The 17,180-nt window shown below is 37.2% G+C and overlaps 1 protein-coding gene across 1 annotated transcript; it reads left to right on the top strand.

The window, feature by feature from the left end:
- Positions 1-5,292: 5,292 nt before the first annotated feature.
- On the top strand, positions 5,293-6,609 carry LOC120115354 (E3 ubiquitin-protein ligase ATL6-like). The gene has a single exon (XM_039136085.1). The coding sequence runs from the start codon at positions 5,323-5,325 to the stop codon at positions 6,463-6,465; it is 1,143 nt and encodes a 380-aa protein (XP_038992016.1). The 5' UTR covers positions 5,293-5,322; the 3' UTR covers positions 6,466-6,609.
- The last annotated feature ends 10,571 nt before the right edge of the window (positions 6,610-17,180 follow it).

Below are 17,180 nucleotides of genomic sequence, written 5' to 3'. Positions count from 1 at the left end.
TGCTCCAGTGTTGGGATTACCACAATTTGACAAAGAATTTCATGTCGAAACTGATGCTTCTGGAACAGGGATAGGAGCCGTTTTAACCCAAGAGGGTAAACCTTTGGCATATTTTAGCCAAAAACTTAGCCCAATAATGCAAGCTGCTTCCACTTACAACCATGAAATGTTTGCCATCACCCAGGCAGTAGGGAAATGGTGACAATATCTGGTCGGACGAAAATTCAGCATCATTACTGATCAAAAATCATTACGTGAATTAAACCAGCAGACTATACAGACTCTAGAACAACAAAGATGGTTGTCGAAATTAATCGGGTATGATTTTGAGATCCGTTATCGACCAAGAAAGCTTAATAATATTCCTGATGCATTGTCTAGAGAAATCGAAGCTACTCTCATGGCTTTCTCACGTCCACTATTTGGCATTATTGATGATATACGAGTAGTAAGTCGGCAAGATGTTGATATTCAACATATTCGGGATAACATTCTAAAAAATGAGACTGACTATGCTGGTTATGAATAACACAAAGGTTTGATGTTGGTACGAGGAAGAATTATGGTTCCTCATGAGGTGACATTGCGATCTCTATTATTAAGAGAATTTCACAGTTCACTAATGGGGGGACATGCTGGTATTACTCGTACATTTCAACGATTAGCTACCAATTTCTACTGGAAGGGTATGAGGAGAGACGTTCGTCAGTTTGTCTCTGAATGTCAAGTTTGCCAACGTATAAAAAGCACTAGTTTGGCTCCAGCTGGTCTCCTTCAACCACTTCCCATTCCCAACCAAGTATTTGAAGATATTTCTTTAGACTTCATTGTAGGTTTGCCGAAATCTAATGGGAATGAGACTATATTGGTGGTGGTCGATCGACTCACTAAATACGGACATTTTTTCGCACTACCGAGGCACTTTGATAGCAAATATGTGGCCAACATTATGGTTCAAAGGATCGTAAAACTTCATGGAATACCAAGAATAATAATCAGTGATATGGATCAAATTTTTGTGAGCGAATTATGGACAGAAATAGCCAAACTACAGGGGACTGAGTTGTGTTTAAGCTCATCTTATCACCCGCAAACTGATGGGCAAATCGAAGCTTTGAATTGGTGCATCTAGATGTATCTTCGTTGTATGGAAGGGGATGATCCGAGAAAGTGGGAACAATACTTAGCATGGGCTGAATACTGGTACAATACGGCTTATCAGACCTCAGCTGGTATGACTCCTTTTCAAGCTTAGTATGGGCGTGAACCTCTCACCATCGTTCACTAATTAGAAGGAAGTTCTCCTAATGCTCAGGTAAATCGTGACTTGCAAGAGCGTGATGTGTTACTTAGGGTATTAAAACACAATTTAAGTCAAGCACAAGGACGTATGAAAACTCAGGCAGATAAGCATCGACGTGAACTGGAACTAAAAGAAGGTAGTTGGGCTTTTGTGCATTTACAACCTTATAGACAATTATCGTTACGACTACGGAAAAATCAGAAGCTTGGTCCACGATTCTTTGGCCTTTACCAAGTTACAAAACACATTAGACCTGTCGCTTACAAGCTAGAACTCCCTGAGTCTGCTCGTATCCATCTAATATTTCATGTGTCCCAACTCAAACCTTGTAAGGGCCAACCTCTTCAACAAATCACTCCTTTGCCTTTGATAACAGAGGACTTTGTTCCACCTGCACCAACTGAGAACCTTGAGGACAAGGTCATTCTTTCAGGAGGAGGTACTGTCATGGAAAGAGCTGAGATAACAGCATCAAGGAATGAGAATGAATATCTAGGAGGAGATGGCAATGCAGAAGCAGTAACCAAGGACAACCAGGACAACCGAGAAATTCGCAGGCGTTTGAGAGAGAGAAAGACACCCCAGGCGTAACAAATTTTGTCCGCTATTGAGGATTTAAAAAATATAAATAAAACAACATGCAAAACGTGAAGGCATCTGTAATCCTTGAATTTTATTTCCAACTTAAATCCACTTTCAATTCCCTATCTTCCTTCTCTGGTTTTCTCTTGTTTGATTCATAACAGAACCTCTAACAAATATCACATCTTCATCATCATCAACCCATTGATTCTCCATAAACTATCCACCTAATTAGTTGTACATCAAGTATGAATAATTCCTCCCAACGAAAAGAATATGTCCTGGTGGCTAAATTCAAACATGCAACCATATACCCAAATTTGAAAGTAGAATAAAAATCAACCAGTAAAAGGGAGAAAGAGATTTGAAGAATTAGTTACGATATACTTTATACTGCAATTATATTGATTAATGAAAAATAAGTGTCCAAACTATATCATAAGTTAGCTTTAGGAGTTTAAAGAATTTTTTATTAAAAATAAGTGTTTAATTTCTCCATTATATTTTTAGGGGCCTAATGCTTTTTTGTTACACTTTTAGGCACATACGCGGTAATGATCGTTAAAAAACGTTAAGTGACATGTATCATGTTTATATTTTGACTTAATGTAAAAAAAAGTGCTCAAACTATACCGTAAGTTAACTTTAGGTGCCTAAATAATTTTTTGCTAAGAATATGTGCCTAACATTTTCGACGTTACACTTTTAGGTTCCTATATTGTAACGACTATTAAATTTTACCGTTATCTAACATGTATCACATTTATATAAATTTTAATTTTTTTTAAAAAAAATTGAAATATTATTTAAAAACATTTTAAAGAAAGATTCCCTCCCTCCTGCACAAAAAATTGCTCCCCCACGTTCACAAAAATTTCTCCTTCATCAGTTGCATTTAGAACCTCCTCTATCATATCCATAAATCCCTAAAGTTTCTTAAAGTGAGAATGATAAATTTGGGATTATGGTTATGACTTTGATATTAACTTTAGGGAATTAATTTTGGATTTAAGGGGATTGGGATGACAATAAGAGGGGTGATCGACAATTGTAATCCAACGTCGAGTGAGTAGTCGTTCGACGACGGTGAAGATGATCAATAATGGTCGACGAAAATTTCTAATGGGGGTTGAAATTATATATTTTAAGGTTACATTTTTTTAATTTTAAAAAAGTTTAGTTTCTTTAAAAATTAATAATATTTTAATTTTTTTAAAATAAAATTTTCAAAAATATATATAAACACAATACATGTCAGATAATAATCGAATTTAATGGTAATAATAACTTAGGAACCTAACAGTGTGACAAGTATCTTATTTTGTCAAATAAATAAGTCTTTTTCTCAGATAAATAAGTTAGAAATGTAATATAAAGAAGAAATGGTTGATCCACAAGGACTTTAGAGATTCTAACATTAGAAGGTTTTGATTTTGAAAAAAGGGTAAAGAAAATAAGGGGTTTGATTGAAAGAGCGGAGCAAAAAATAAAAAAGATGGCAAAAAAATTAAATCTAAGAAAAATAATGAAAGTAATTTTTAAAAGAAATTCAATTAAGTAAAACAGCTCCAGGCCTCACTTTGCCTCAATTCCAATTGATCATCTAAAAGTATTTTACTTCGGATATATGTCGGTTGCAGTCTACAATGCCCAACCCTTATAACTTACTTTTCTCTCCGGTAAACCAACAATCCAAAGCCAATCTTTGGAATTTAGTCCTTATTTAGACTAACCACGACTATCATCGCTAGCGCTAATATAGTTTAAGCGCCAGACAAGCCCGACTCAGGTTATGTTGTCTCAATAAGAATCAAACTCGATCTCAATTTCCCTTAGCGGGCCGTCGCTAAGTGTGTTCACAGGAAGTCGAATGTGCTACAAGTCGATCCTTCCTCCCAACTTTAAATCGGAACAACAATCAAGCCAACGAGCTCTTTTTGAATTGAAAGTGAAAAGATTTTTACAAGAAAGGCCGATTGCCAATCCATTGAATTGAAAGTGAAAAGATTTTTACAAGAAAGGCCGATTGCCAATCCATTTTTCAGAAAATTAAAAATTATATTCGAAGATATTAGGTGCTTTTCAATTCTCATTATCGGAATTGAGTCATCGCTTTATCCTTTGGCTTATTAAAAAATTAGCTAAGCATGATAGAAATCATAGTTAGCATTTTAAAAAAAATAAAAACCTAAAAGTAAAACGAAAGAGAAAAAAAGAAGAAAAGATATTAGTTGACTAGACTGTCATGCATGACATTATCATGCCTCAAGTTATATCCATATCTCTAGCCTTGACTTAAGAATAAAAAAAATTACAGAACTTCTCTTCTTTAATTCTATTTTTGGAAATTAAAGTTCTGCATAGAAAACAGGTGAAAATACCCCAAATATATTTGTTACAGTAGATTTCTTCTTTATTTCACTAAAATTGACCTTGTAAAACCGTAATTAGTTTAGTTTTGAAACAATACCTATTAAATCATTAGTGGATCAATTTTTCTTATCGGACTTCAGTTTTAAAGTTTCGATTAATCTAGATCGATTTGGTTTGCAAATCCAACTTTAATAAGTGAGTGTCTCAACCAAGATTTTCTACTCGTTAATAGATTAATTTTGCATATATGGTAAGTACTTTTTTAATCATTACGTTAGGTAAACTTATTTCTGGTTCATACGTTATTATTAATCTAATTTATTTTCTATTTGGAGATCACATTATTAATGAATATGACCACATGTTTCGGATATGGATAATAAATGATAAAATAAGTAGGGTGGTAATGTTTAATTTACCTTATTTATGGAAAGGAAAGCGCAAATTACTAGTAATGCAATTGTAAGTTCTTACGTGACAAATTAATTAAAAGGGTAACTACATGTTTAGTATCTTAACTATCATTTTTATTCTTTTTTGGTCATCTAATTATTTTTTTCAAAATCATATCAAACTTCACGTTTAAATTTTATTTTGATCACTCACCGATAAAAATTAACATAACTGTTGCCGTGATTTTCTTGTACTTTTTAAATGATGATGTGGTATTATCTTATTATAATACGTTAATATCACAATTAATTTTTTATGACAGGTGACCAAAATAAAACTAAAATTAAACGTTATGCATGATTTTAAAAAATAATTAAAGTACCAAAATAGAACAAAAATTATAGTTGAGGTGCTAATGGTATAGTTTACGTAATAAAAAAAAGTCTCCGCCGTGTTATTGGAACCTTCCGTTATCCTAAGACAAAAATTATTTACAACCAAATGCCATGCGGCTCACCTTGTCTGAATTTCAAACAAGCTTCCAAGTTCCAAGTCAAACACTGGACTGGACCCTCATTTCCAGCTACCTTCTTTTGCTTCTCACGTCTCATATAAAATCCACAAACCCCTTCTTTCTTCTCACTCTTTCCCCTTATGCTCCTCCTCTCACCATGTCGTCCTTCAAAAATGGAATCCTTTTCTTTATTTTCTCTCTTCTTTTTCTCTCTCCGCTTCCCTCCACCGCCCAACCACCCGATCCAAACGAAGGCCGTTACTCCTACGCTCGTTTCACTCCTTCCATGGCTATAATCGTGGTCGTCTTAATTGCTGCTTTGTTCTTTATGGGTTTCTTCTCTATTTATATTCGGAACCGTTCCGAAGCCAACGGAAGCGTCGTCCGCCCTGTCAACGGAGGAGCCGGGCGTTCCCGTCGCGGGGTGCGTGGTCTTGAAGCGTCGGTCATCGAGACTTTCCCCACCATGGTTTACTCCGAAGTTAGGGTTCATAAGATCGGCAATGGAGCTTTGGAGTGTGCGGTTTGTCTGAACGAGTTCGAAGACGACGAAACGCTGCGTTTAATCCCCAAATGCGACCACGTTTTCCATCCTGAATGTATCGATGCTTGGCTGGCTTCTCACACCACTTGCCCCGTTTGCAGAGCTAATCTCGCTCCTCAAGCGGGTGACCCGGTGAGTCAACCCACTGAGTCGGATAACACCGCCACGGAAATGGACCTCGAGGCTCAAAACGAAGGTGGTGACTCGGAAACGGTAGAAGAACGAAGGAGAAATGCTAATAACGTTGACTGTGACGAGGAGGCTGACGTTGCTCTGGGGATTGAAGTAATTGACTTGAATCGAACTTTAAACAGGAACCGTACACGTGGATCAATATCAAGCCGGACGCGTAGGTTCTTTTTTCCACGATCACACTCGACCGGACATTCTCTGGTCCAACCGGGTCAAAACACGAACCGGTTCACTTTGCGATTACCAGTCGATGTTCGAAAACAGTTAATGAACCGGAAGTTGAATCGGGCAACGAGCTTAGTGTTGCCTAGGGAAAGAAGCTCACGGCGAGGGTATCGAGCCGGAGAAGACGGTGGAAGCAGTAGAGGAAAGTCTTTGAGATGGTTCGACGAGTCGGACCGCGGAGTGAAGTCGGACCGGTGGGTGTTTAGTATGGCACCACCGTTTATTAGTAGAGCATCATCCATGAAATCACCAAAGGTGGCGGCTGATAATGGCGAAGGGACCTCGGGTTCCAGTTTGACAGTTGGACCGGCGGCTGACTCAAACCGTCCTCCGGTTTAATGTCCGATCTTATTTTTCAACGACTTGGATCATGGTCGCTTAATTCTATAATTTTTTTTAGCCACGGCATTTGTGTAGATATGATCATTTTCGATGAAATGTTTATTTAATATTTTTTATCTATCAAAAACATTCTTTTTAGTATTTTTTATAAATAAAACAAATAAATTAACTAATTAAAACAGCTTAATCAATTCATATTTATAACAACCTAGAATCTTCAGCAATATTAGCAATTGTATGAGTCAGTTTTTACGAGAGGAAAAACCCAAATAGATGAATCTTGGAAACTCCAAATTTCAAAGTCTTCACGTTTACAAAGATCTTTACTACTAAGTCCTCATGTCCTCGTGTCTTTTAAAGTTCTCGAGGGATGTTGAATGTTTGAAACTTTTTTTTCATAGATGCTCACCCGAGATGTTGACTGCGAGAAAGTTTCTTCGGAGGTTATGCCTATGAGGCCCAAAGATAGTATGCAGAGGGCCTTTAGTGGAGGTACAAGTGTACAATATTTGTCTCCCTTGGCCACGAGAATGTCATAAAGTGACTTTACTTGATACTTATTCATCGAAACATTATAGGTGTTTCAATGAGCTTTTTTTGGGGAAACGTCACAGTTGTCATTTCTTAAATGGCTTGAGAGCATAAATGCGTGTGTTTTATGTTGAGCACGGTGGAATGACGCATTGTTTTGAGGACGTATTGTTTCGTTCGATTATATATAAGGAGAATTTTGAGCAACAATCATAAATGCCCTTATTAATACATTTGCTTTCTTCACACTATTTTCACTTGAATTTGCTTTCGTGGTGATAAATAATAGTGTTTTAAAAACTTTGAAAAAAAGAAAGGAGAGGTTCCTCTTAGGTTATTTCATTTTTTCATCAGGAGAAAAAATAGATGCTCTCTCAGGATGTTGATATGACAAATGATAACACCAATCGAGGGTTAAAGAATTCCATCAATGATGAGTATGGGATTGAGTCGTCAGACTGGACTATTCTAAAAGACATTCTTGGGTCATCTTTTGTTCTCTCGAGTTCTCCAAGTATTTCAGAGCTACCTTTTTATGGTATTTTTAAAGCAAACCTCATCATAGTTTTGTCGAGTTTAGAATCGAGTCGCATGAAGGAATGCAATTCGATGATTTCAAGGTCGTTGAGTATAAGTCCCCAATACTAGGTTTATATAAGTTTGGTAGAAAAGGGAATCGATTTTTCGAGTTGGGGGAAAAAAGAGAGCCTTTTAAGGATAAAGTGAAGATGGAACGACCCTGGGATGAAGGGGTTAAGGAATCTAGCAAAGTTTTCAATCTTATGGCTAGAGCCATTAAATCCTTACAGTCGGCAAAAGAGAAACTCTATTCTACCTTCGCGGGAGTCGCCTCTGTTGGTTTTTGGCAAAGTTCCACATTAGTTGTGTATAAGGAGGAGGGGAAATTCTTTTGTTACAAATAAAGACATCCTCCTCCTTAGTTAATCATCCCACAAATATAAGCCTTCTTCTATATTAAAGGCTATTTGCATTCTTTCTCTCTTTGTAATATTTCCTCTATTAGTGAAATATTTTGGTGTTCTCTTTTATGTCTATTTAATAGCTATTGTCGGGTATAGTTGTTGTTAATTATTGTCCTATTAAAATTACTTGTCTTGGTAGTTTTGTCTAAGGAAAGTGGGTTTTAAGAGGGACCATTATGACCCCTCCTCTTTCCTGGGAATATACCTTGGGGTGATTTTTTATACAATTGTTTTCACACTCGTCACCTAGATAATAGTTTCGAAGGTGAATCTGTTATTGGTGGAAATTAACCCGAATTCCACAACAATTGGTATCAGCGCTCTTGGTTTATTTTAGTATGCTATGTGGTTGCGGCTTAGGCTGATCTTCCACATCATAAAAAATTTCCTTGGGATAATTGACATTTCGCATTGGTAGCTATTAAATAGAATTTGTAGCAGAAATGGCAGACGCTTCTTCATCTTCAATTTTGGCAAGAAATACTGTGACAAATGTTAGATTTGCAGTGGAGATTTTTGATGGCACCAGTCATTTCGGCATATGGAAAAGTGAGGTTCTAGATGCCCTATTTCAGTAGGGTCTAGACATTGCTATTGAAGGAGAGAAACCAGATGATGTTGAGGAGAAAGAATGGAAGAGGGTTAATAGAATGACATGTGGTACTATTCGATCGTGTCTTTCTAGAGAGCAGAAGTATGCATTTTCTAAGGAAACTTCTGCAAGTAAATTGTGGAAGGCAATGGAGGAGAAATTTTTGAAGAAAAACGGTCAGAACAAACTCTACATGAAAAAGAGATTGTTCTGCTTCAACTATATACCAAGTACCACTATGAATGATCACATTACTAGCTTTAATCAGCTGGTGACTGATCTGATGAATATGGACGTGACTTTTGAAGACGAAGATCTGGCTCTGATGTTGATGGGATCACTTCCTGATGAGTTTGAGTATCTTGAAACTACTCTACTTCATTGGAAGGTTGATGTGTCTCTCAGTGAAGTAACTGCTGCCTTGTATAGTTATGAATTGAGAAAGAAAGACAAACAAGAAAACACAAGTGTCGAAGCAGAAACTCTTGTTGTTAGAGGTCGTTCGAAGAGTCAGAATAAAGGAAGCAGAGGGAGATCAAAGTCAAAGTCCAGATTGAGCAAAGATGAATGTGCCTTTTGTCGAGAAAAAGGGCACTGGAATAAAGAATGTCCTAGGCTAAAGAATAAAGGCAAACTTGAAAGGGGGAAGGCTGTCTCAGAATCAAATGTGGTCGAGTATGATGATGCAGATTCAGATTTCGCATTCGCTACTACGCCATCAACCAGCTGTTCCACTTCATGGATGTTAGATTCAACTTGTAGCCACCATATGACCCCCAATAGAGAATGGTTCTTTGATTTTAAAGAACTAAAAGGTGGAATTGTCTACATAGAAAATAATTCCCCTCTTGACACACTTGGGATTTGTTCAATTCACTTGAGAAATCAGGATGGATCAATCAGAACCTTAACAGGTGTCCATTATGTACCAGATTTAATGAGAAATCTCATCTCTGTGGGAGCCTTAGAGTCAAAAGGTTTAGAAGTGAGGGAAAAAGATAGGATTATGAGGATTATCTCTGGTGCACTGGTGATAATGAAGGGAATCCGAAAAAGAAACAATGTGTATTACTTTCTGGTTAGTACAATTGTTGGGACATCAGCAGTGGCAGCTTCTACTGATGAACATGAGTCAGAAGCAACCAGGTTATGGCATATACACTTGGGGCATGTTGGTGAAAAATCCTTGAAATTACTCATAGATCAAGGATTATTGAAGGGTGCTCAGACTTGCAAATTATCTTTTTGTGAGCATTGCATCAAAGGGAAGAAGACGAGGGTGAAATTTGGAACATCAATCCATGATACTAAAGGTATTTTGGATTATGTTCATTCAGATGTATGGGGGCCTTCCAAGACAACTTCATTGGGAGGAACACACTATTATGTCACCTTTGTTGATGATTTTTCCCGGAGAGTTTGGGTGTATCCAATGAAGACAAAGGATGAGGTACTAGGATTTTTCCTTAAATGGAAAAAGATGATGGAGACTCAAACAAGCAGAAAAATCAAACGTCTCCGTACAGACAATGGTGGAGAGTACAAAAATGATCCATTTCTGAAAGTCTGTGAAGAGGAAGGTATTGTCAGGCACTACACTGTCAGAGGTACACCACAACAGAATGGGGTGGCAGAGAGTTTGAACCAGACATTAGTGGAGAATGTTCGGTGTATGTTGTCTAATGCTGGGTTAGGCAAAGAATTTTGGGCTGAGGCTTTGGTCTATACTTGTCACCTTGTCAACCGCTTACCATCGACTGCTATTGGTGGTAAAACACCATTAGAGAAATGGTTTGGAGTACATGCTACAGATTATGATTCCTTACATGTGTTTGGTTCCACTGCATACTACCATGTTAAGGAGTCAAAGTTGGACCCAAGAGCAAAAAAGGAGATCTTTATGGGGATCACCTCTGGTGTGAAAGGCTATCGTCTTTGGTGTCCAGAAACAAAGAAAATAATCTTCAGCAGGGATGTTACGTTTTATGAATCTACCATGTTGAGAAATGTGACTTCAGAAAAATTGGACCAGACAGATGAAACTCCCAAACAGGTGGAGTTTGAAGGAAGCAAGATTATCCCAACCAATAAAGAAACTGATGTTGACTCTCCTATAGTAGAAGAAGAGTCAGATGAAGAAGAGGTTCAAACCCAAGAACCTCCACAGCAACATGAATCAATTACACTCAGAAAGGGAAAGATGATCATTAGATAACCTGCTCGTTATGCTGATTTGATCTCTTTTGCATCACCAATTATAATTGATGACGTTCCTGCCACTTTTAATAAAGCAGTTCAAAGTTCATAACATAAAAAGTGGAGGATCGCCATGAATGAAGAAATGCAATCCCTTTAAAAGAATCAGACGTGGAAACTAGCTAGTCTTCCGAAGGGAAAGAAGGCAATTGGGTGCAAGTGGGTATATGCAAAGAAAGATGGATTTCCTGACAAGAATAACATCCGTTACAAAGCAAGATTGGTGGCTAAAGGCTACGCTCAAACGGAGGGAGTTGATTATAATGAAGTATTTTCTCAAGTTGTAAAACATTCCTCCATCAGAATTTTGTTGGCTTTGGTAGCGCAGCTGGATTTGGAACTAGTTCAGATGGATGTAAAAACTGCATTTTTACATGGAGACTTGGATGAGGAAATCTATATGACTCAGCCAGATGGATTCAAAGTTGCTGAAAAAGAAGAGATGGTGTGCAAATTAGAAAAATCGTTGTACGGATTGAAGCAATCTCCAAGGCAGTGGTACAAGCGATTTGACAAGTTTATGATAGGGCAGAAGTACACAAGAAGCAAATATGATCATTGTGTGTATTTACGCAAGCTAGAAGACGGATCCTATATATATCTTCTTCTTTATATTGATGATATGTTGATAGCTTCCAGGAGTCAGACAGAAATTGCGAAACTAAAGACTCAATTGAACAGGGAGTTTGAGATGAAGGATCTTGGTGAAACGAAGAAGATTTTAGGCATGGAGATATCAAGGGATAAGAAATTGGGGAGGCTTTGTTTGTCTCAGAAAGAATATCTGAGGAAGGTACTAAAGCGTTTTGGCATAAATGAGATGTCAAAACCAGTTAGTACACCTCTTGCTCCTCATTTCAAGCTCGGGTATGTAAGTGTTGTTGGTAGCTTGATGTATGCAATGGTGTGTACGAGACGCGATATTTCATAGGCAGTTGGGGTTGTGAGCAGGTATATGCATGATCCTGGAAAGGAGCATTGGCAAGCTGTGAAATGGATTCTGCGGTATATTCTGAACACCGTAGATGTTGGTTTGGTCTTTCAGCAGGACAAACAAGACGGTCAGTGTGTAATTGGGTATTGTGATTCAGACTATGTAGGTGATTTGGACAAGCGACGATCAAATATTGGTTATGTGTTTACATTTACAAAGGCACCAGTCAGTTGGAAGTCCACCTTACAGTCAATAGTGGCTTTGTCTACTACAGAGGCAGAGTATATGGCAGTTACAGAGGCTGTGAAGGAGGCAATTTGGCTTCAAGGGTTGCTTGGTGAATTGGGAATGGAACAAAAGCACATCAAAGTTCACTGTGACAGTCAGAGTGCTATTCATTTAGCAAAGAACCAGGTTTACCATGCAAGGACGGAGCACATTGATGTTCGATATCACTTTGTACGAGAGATTCTAAAAGAATGTGGAGTCAAAATCCAAAAGATTCAGACCACTGAGAATCCTGCTGATATGTTGACTAAAGTGGTAACTGCGGTCAAGTTTAAACATTGTTTAGACTTGGTCAATATTGTTACAAATTAAAAGATTGTTTTTTAGAGATGTGTGTGGAATTTGCCAAGGTGGAGATTTGTTGGTTTTTGGCAAAGTCTCACATTGGTTGTGTATAAGGAGGAGGGGAAATTCTTTTGTTATAAATAAAGCCATCCTCCTCCTTAGTTAATCATCCCACAAATATAAGCCTTCTTCTATATTAAAGGCTATTTGTATTCTTTCTCTCTTTGTAATATTTCCTCTATTAGTGAAATATTTTGGTGTTCTGTTTTATGTCTATTTAATAGCTATTGTCGGGTATAGTTGTTGTTAATTATTGTCCTATTAAAATTACTTGTCTTGGTAGTTCTGTCTAAGGAAAGTGGGTTTTAAGAGGGACCATTGTGACCCCTCCTCTTTCCTGGGAATATACCTTGGGGTGATTTTTAGTACAATCGTTTTCACACTAGTCACCTAGATAATAGTTTCGAAGGTGAATCTGTTATTGGTGGAAATTAACCCGAATTCCACAACAGCCTCGGAGAAAAACAATATGTAATCGTAGCTAAGGAGGTTGAATTGCAAACTTTCTAATGCTATGAGTTTAACATTAAAAGTAAAGCTAGGGGATTTTGAGTGAAAAGTTACCCCGACGTAAAGTGAAGCTTGGGTGAATGGGGTGAAGAATTATTTTTCGTTGGTATAAAATTTATGGTATATTTGTCCCCCTTGTTGTGGCAAAGGCATCTTTACACACATAATAGCAATAGAGAAATTATTGTTATCGCGCGGAGACATCCCAACACTCTTTACACAATCTATAAAGTTGTGACAACTAGAGTGTGAGGGAACTCCTCCTTCGTATGAATTCTGCAGATGTATCTCTACGCCTTGTGAAGTGGTAACAAAGTAATTCATGATGGCAAGACGGAGGCATCTCAACTTTATCGATCAATTTTAGGAAGAATTTTTAAGTAGTTGAGGTATCTCGATGCACTTCCAATAGTTAGATAGAGTGACTAAGTCTACAAAAACATAGAATAGGTATTACAGAGGTATCTTCATTCTTTGAAAAGATTCTACTATTGTGATTGAGACATCTTTGTCTTGGTAGAAATGAAGAGTTAAAATTCTTCTCTCTAGGATAAATGATATTTTGAGGCTCGTTAAGGCAAAATAAAATCTCTTTTATTGTTAGAGTGGAGGCTCTTCGACCCCCTAAGTAGTTTCCATAAGCAATAAGCTTAGGGTGGAGGTTTATCTACGCTTGAAGGAGACATTTTGACTGTAAAAATCTCGCTATCATTGGGTAAGAGAGGCATTTTAACTCATTCATCCAAAGAGAAGGAACCCACACTATGGTAGTGCAGTGGGGGGTCTTAATGTCATAACATCATGACATATGATATATCTATTCAATCCTAGTATTAGTAAAATTTGTAGAGTTTTGGTACTGAAAAAGAAAAAGTACTATGATATTTTTATTTACTAGGTATACTTGAGTGCTACACCATATTATATAAGGAAGTTTTTCCTATCTTTGTTTGAGAAATAACTAAGTTTAATTTTAAGCCTTATCTAAGTCTAAGGCAAAAATGAAAATATAACTAATTGATTTGTCTAAACTAGTTCATATAGTTTGTAAGTCTAAGACAACACTCATTTCTATTAACCACAAAATAACTATTAACCTTACTTGTGTGGCTTACTAAGGTAATTTATTAAAGGAGTGATTGAGGAATGTTTCTTATTGTTATATGCTTGATATCACCTTTCGAGATGAGTCTCATTTCTTTTTAAAACTACCTCTAAATCTATTGAGGATACAACTCCTACAATGGTTAGTTAATCCATTTTTTTAAATTTACATTAGTTTACTTGTTTTTAGAGGCTACCTCAAGTGTAGTGATTGTGATTTCCTTATGGTAATGATGTGATAGAAATGTTATGTTTAGCTTGTAAATTGTCAAATTTGGCAAGTTGGAAAATTCATCTTGGTTGGTGGCCAACTTATTGGAAATTTCATCTTGGTTGGTGGTCAACTTATTGGAAAATTCATCTTTGGTAGGTGACCAACTTTGCACATGGAAATTTCATCTTTGGTCCCTACAATATTAGGTTATTTATAAGTTTAGTCCTTAAAACTCAACTATAAATAGGCCTAAGTAATATTTGTAAGCTGAACAAATCGCTATATGGATTAAAGCAATCTCCGAGGCAATGGTACAATTAATTTGATAGCTTTATTAAGAGGCAGAATACATGGCAGTTTCAGAGGCTGTGAAGGAAGCAATTCGGCTTAATGGATTGATGGAAGACTTGAGAGTTGTTCAAAGTCACATTAGTCTCTATTGTGACAGTCAAAGCGCTATTCACTTAGCGAAAAATCAAGTCTACCATTCAAGGACTAAGCATATAGACGTGAGGTATCACTTTGTGTGGGAGATCTTTGAAGTAGGAAATATTCTACTTCAGAAAATTGCAACAGTAGAAAATCCTGCAGATATGATGACCAAGGTGGTAACAGTAATCAAGTTCAATCATTGTTTGAACTTGATTAACACCCTGAAAGTTTGAGCACCTTTGGGTATATGGCGCTTGTGAGCTCAATTAGAGGCACAACATCAAATTTGGGGAGTTGAAGAAGTTGAGTAGGCTTGGTAATTTCAAGCCAAGGTGGAGATTTGTTATGTTTGGCTTGTAAATTGTCAAATTTGGCAAGTTGGAAAATTCATCTTGATTGGTGGCTAACTTATTGGAAATTTCATCTTGGTTGGTGGCCAACTTATTGGAAAATTCATCTTTGGTAGGTGACCAATTTTGTACATGGAAATTTCATCTTTGGTCCCTAAAATATTAGGTTATTTATAAGTTTAGTCCTTAAAACTCAACTATAAATAGACCTAAGTATTTTATTAGAAATCATCCCAAAACAAGTTCTCTCTTCTATTTTTTTTCATTCTCTCACTTTGGGAATTCTAAAGAATTCCATTTTTTTTTGTAATATTTGTTGATAGTGAAGTTATCATCTGGTGTGGTGCCCGAGGAGTAGACGATATTCTCGTCGAACCTCGTAAATTTGATGTGTTCTCTCTTTTATTGTTTTTATTCGGGTTTTCTATTGTGTTTCAATATTCAATAGTTTGACGGGTTTATCCGCTGTGCAACCTTTGGTGGTTTTGATCTTAACATTTTAGGTCAATTTTGAAACTACGTTCGTGTGGGAAATAACCCGGTTCCCCAAAAAATTGGCATCAAAGATTCGGTTGAGGTTATCCTCGTGGTCCTGTTGGTGAAAAGATACACTTCGTGTTATTGAATATTGTTCATTAGAATTAAAATACCAAAATACGGATCAGTTGAGACATCAAGCTCTTTATCTGGACTGGTGAGGAGGATGATGTCAAATGCAAATTTCTCGGTGGAGTTGTTCAATGGATCCAGTCATTTTGGCATGTGGCAAGGCGAGGTGTTAGACGTTTTATTCCAACAAGGTCTAGACATCGCTATTGAGAAAGAAAAGCCCGAATATATGGAAGAGAAAGAATGGGGAACAATCAATCGTTTGGTGTGCAGTACGATTCGATCTTGTCTTTCCAATGAGCAGAAGTATGGCTACAAGAATGAGACTTCTGCAAGTAAGATGTGGAAAGCATTGGAGGAAAAATTCATAAAGAAAAGCTCTCAGAATCGTCTCCACATGAAGAAAAGATTGTTCAGATTTTATTATCAACCAGACACCAGTATGAATGAACACATCACTGCGTTCAATGAGCTAGTGGTGGACTTATTGGGCATGGATGAAACCTTCAAAGATGAAGATTTGGCTTTGATGTTGTTTTCATCTCTTCTAGATGAATTTGAGCACCTTGAGACAACGTTACTTTATAGTAAGGATAATGTTACCCTTAAAGATGTAACTGCTGATTTGTATAGTTATGAACTCAGAAAGAAAACCAAAAAGGAGAGCAAGTACGAAGTAACGGAGGCCATGGTGGCAAAAGGTCGCTCGAAAAGTCAAAAGCCAAAGTGGAAAGGGAGATCAAAGTCGAAGTCCAAACTGGGAAAAGATGAATGTGCCTTTTGTCATGAGAAATGCCATTGGAAGAAAGATTGTCCGAAACTGAAGAAGAAAGGAAAAACTGCTCCTGATGCATGTGTTACAGAGCATGATGCAAATGACTCTGACATATCATTGGTTGTTTCATCACAACATTACATTCAGATGAGTGGATATTAGATTCGGGTTGTACCTATCATATGTCCCCTAATCGGGAGTGGTTCTCCGATTTAGAAGAACTAAATGCAGGAGTTGTTTATATGGGCAATGACAATGCCTGTAAAACTGTTGGGATAGGTTCAATTCAATTGAAGAATCAAGATGGATCAACCAGAGTTCTGACTGATGTCCGATACATGCCCAGTTTGAAGAAAAATCTCATCTCATTGGGAGCCTTAGAATCCAAAGGCTCAGTAGTCACTATGAGAGATGGAGTTTTAAAATTCACATCTGGTGCACTTGTGATGATGAAGGGCATCAAGAAAAATAATTTGTATTACCATCAAGGTAGTACAATTATTGGAGCAGTTGCAGCAGCTTCCGGAGGTGATGATTTGGACACAACTCAGTTATGGCATATGCGGTTGGGACATGCTGGAGAGAAATCCTTGCAAATTCTAGCAAGGAAAGGATTGTTGAAAGGTACAAAGGCTTGCAAATTGAACTTTTGTGTGCATTGTGTTCTGGGAAAGCAGAAGAGAGTGAAGTTTGGCACCACTATACATAATACAAAAGGTATTGTAGATTATATTCACTCATATGTATGGGGTCCTTCAAAGACACTGCCTTTGGGAGGAAACTATTATT

Source organism: Hibiscus syriacus, unplaced genomic scaffold (assembly GCF_006381635.1).
Source record: "Hibiscus syriacus cultivar Baekdansim isolate YM2019G1 unplaced genomic scaffold, ASM638163v2 tig00110263_pilon, whole genome shotgun sequence".
NCBI lineage: Eukaryota > Viridiplantae > Streptophyta > Magnoliopsida > Malvales > Malvaceae > Hibiscus > Hibiscus syriacus.
This window is presented reverse-complemented; position numbering and strand designations above follow the sequence as displayed.

Coding starts and splice junctions, on each gene's coding strand:
- LOC120115354 (XM_039136085.1), top strand. CDS start 5,323: ATGTCGTCCTTCAAAAATGGAATCCTTTTCTTTATTTTCTCTCTTCTT.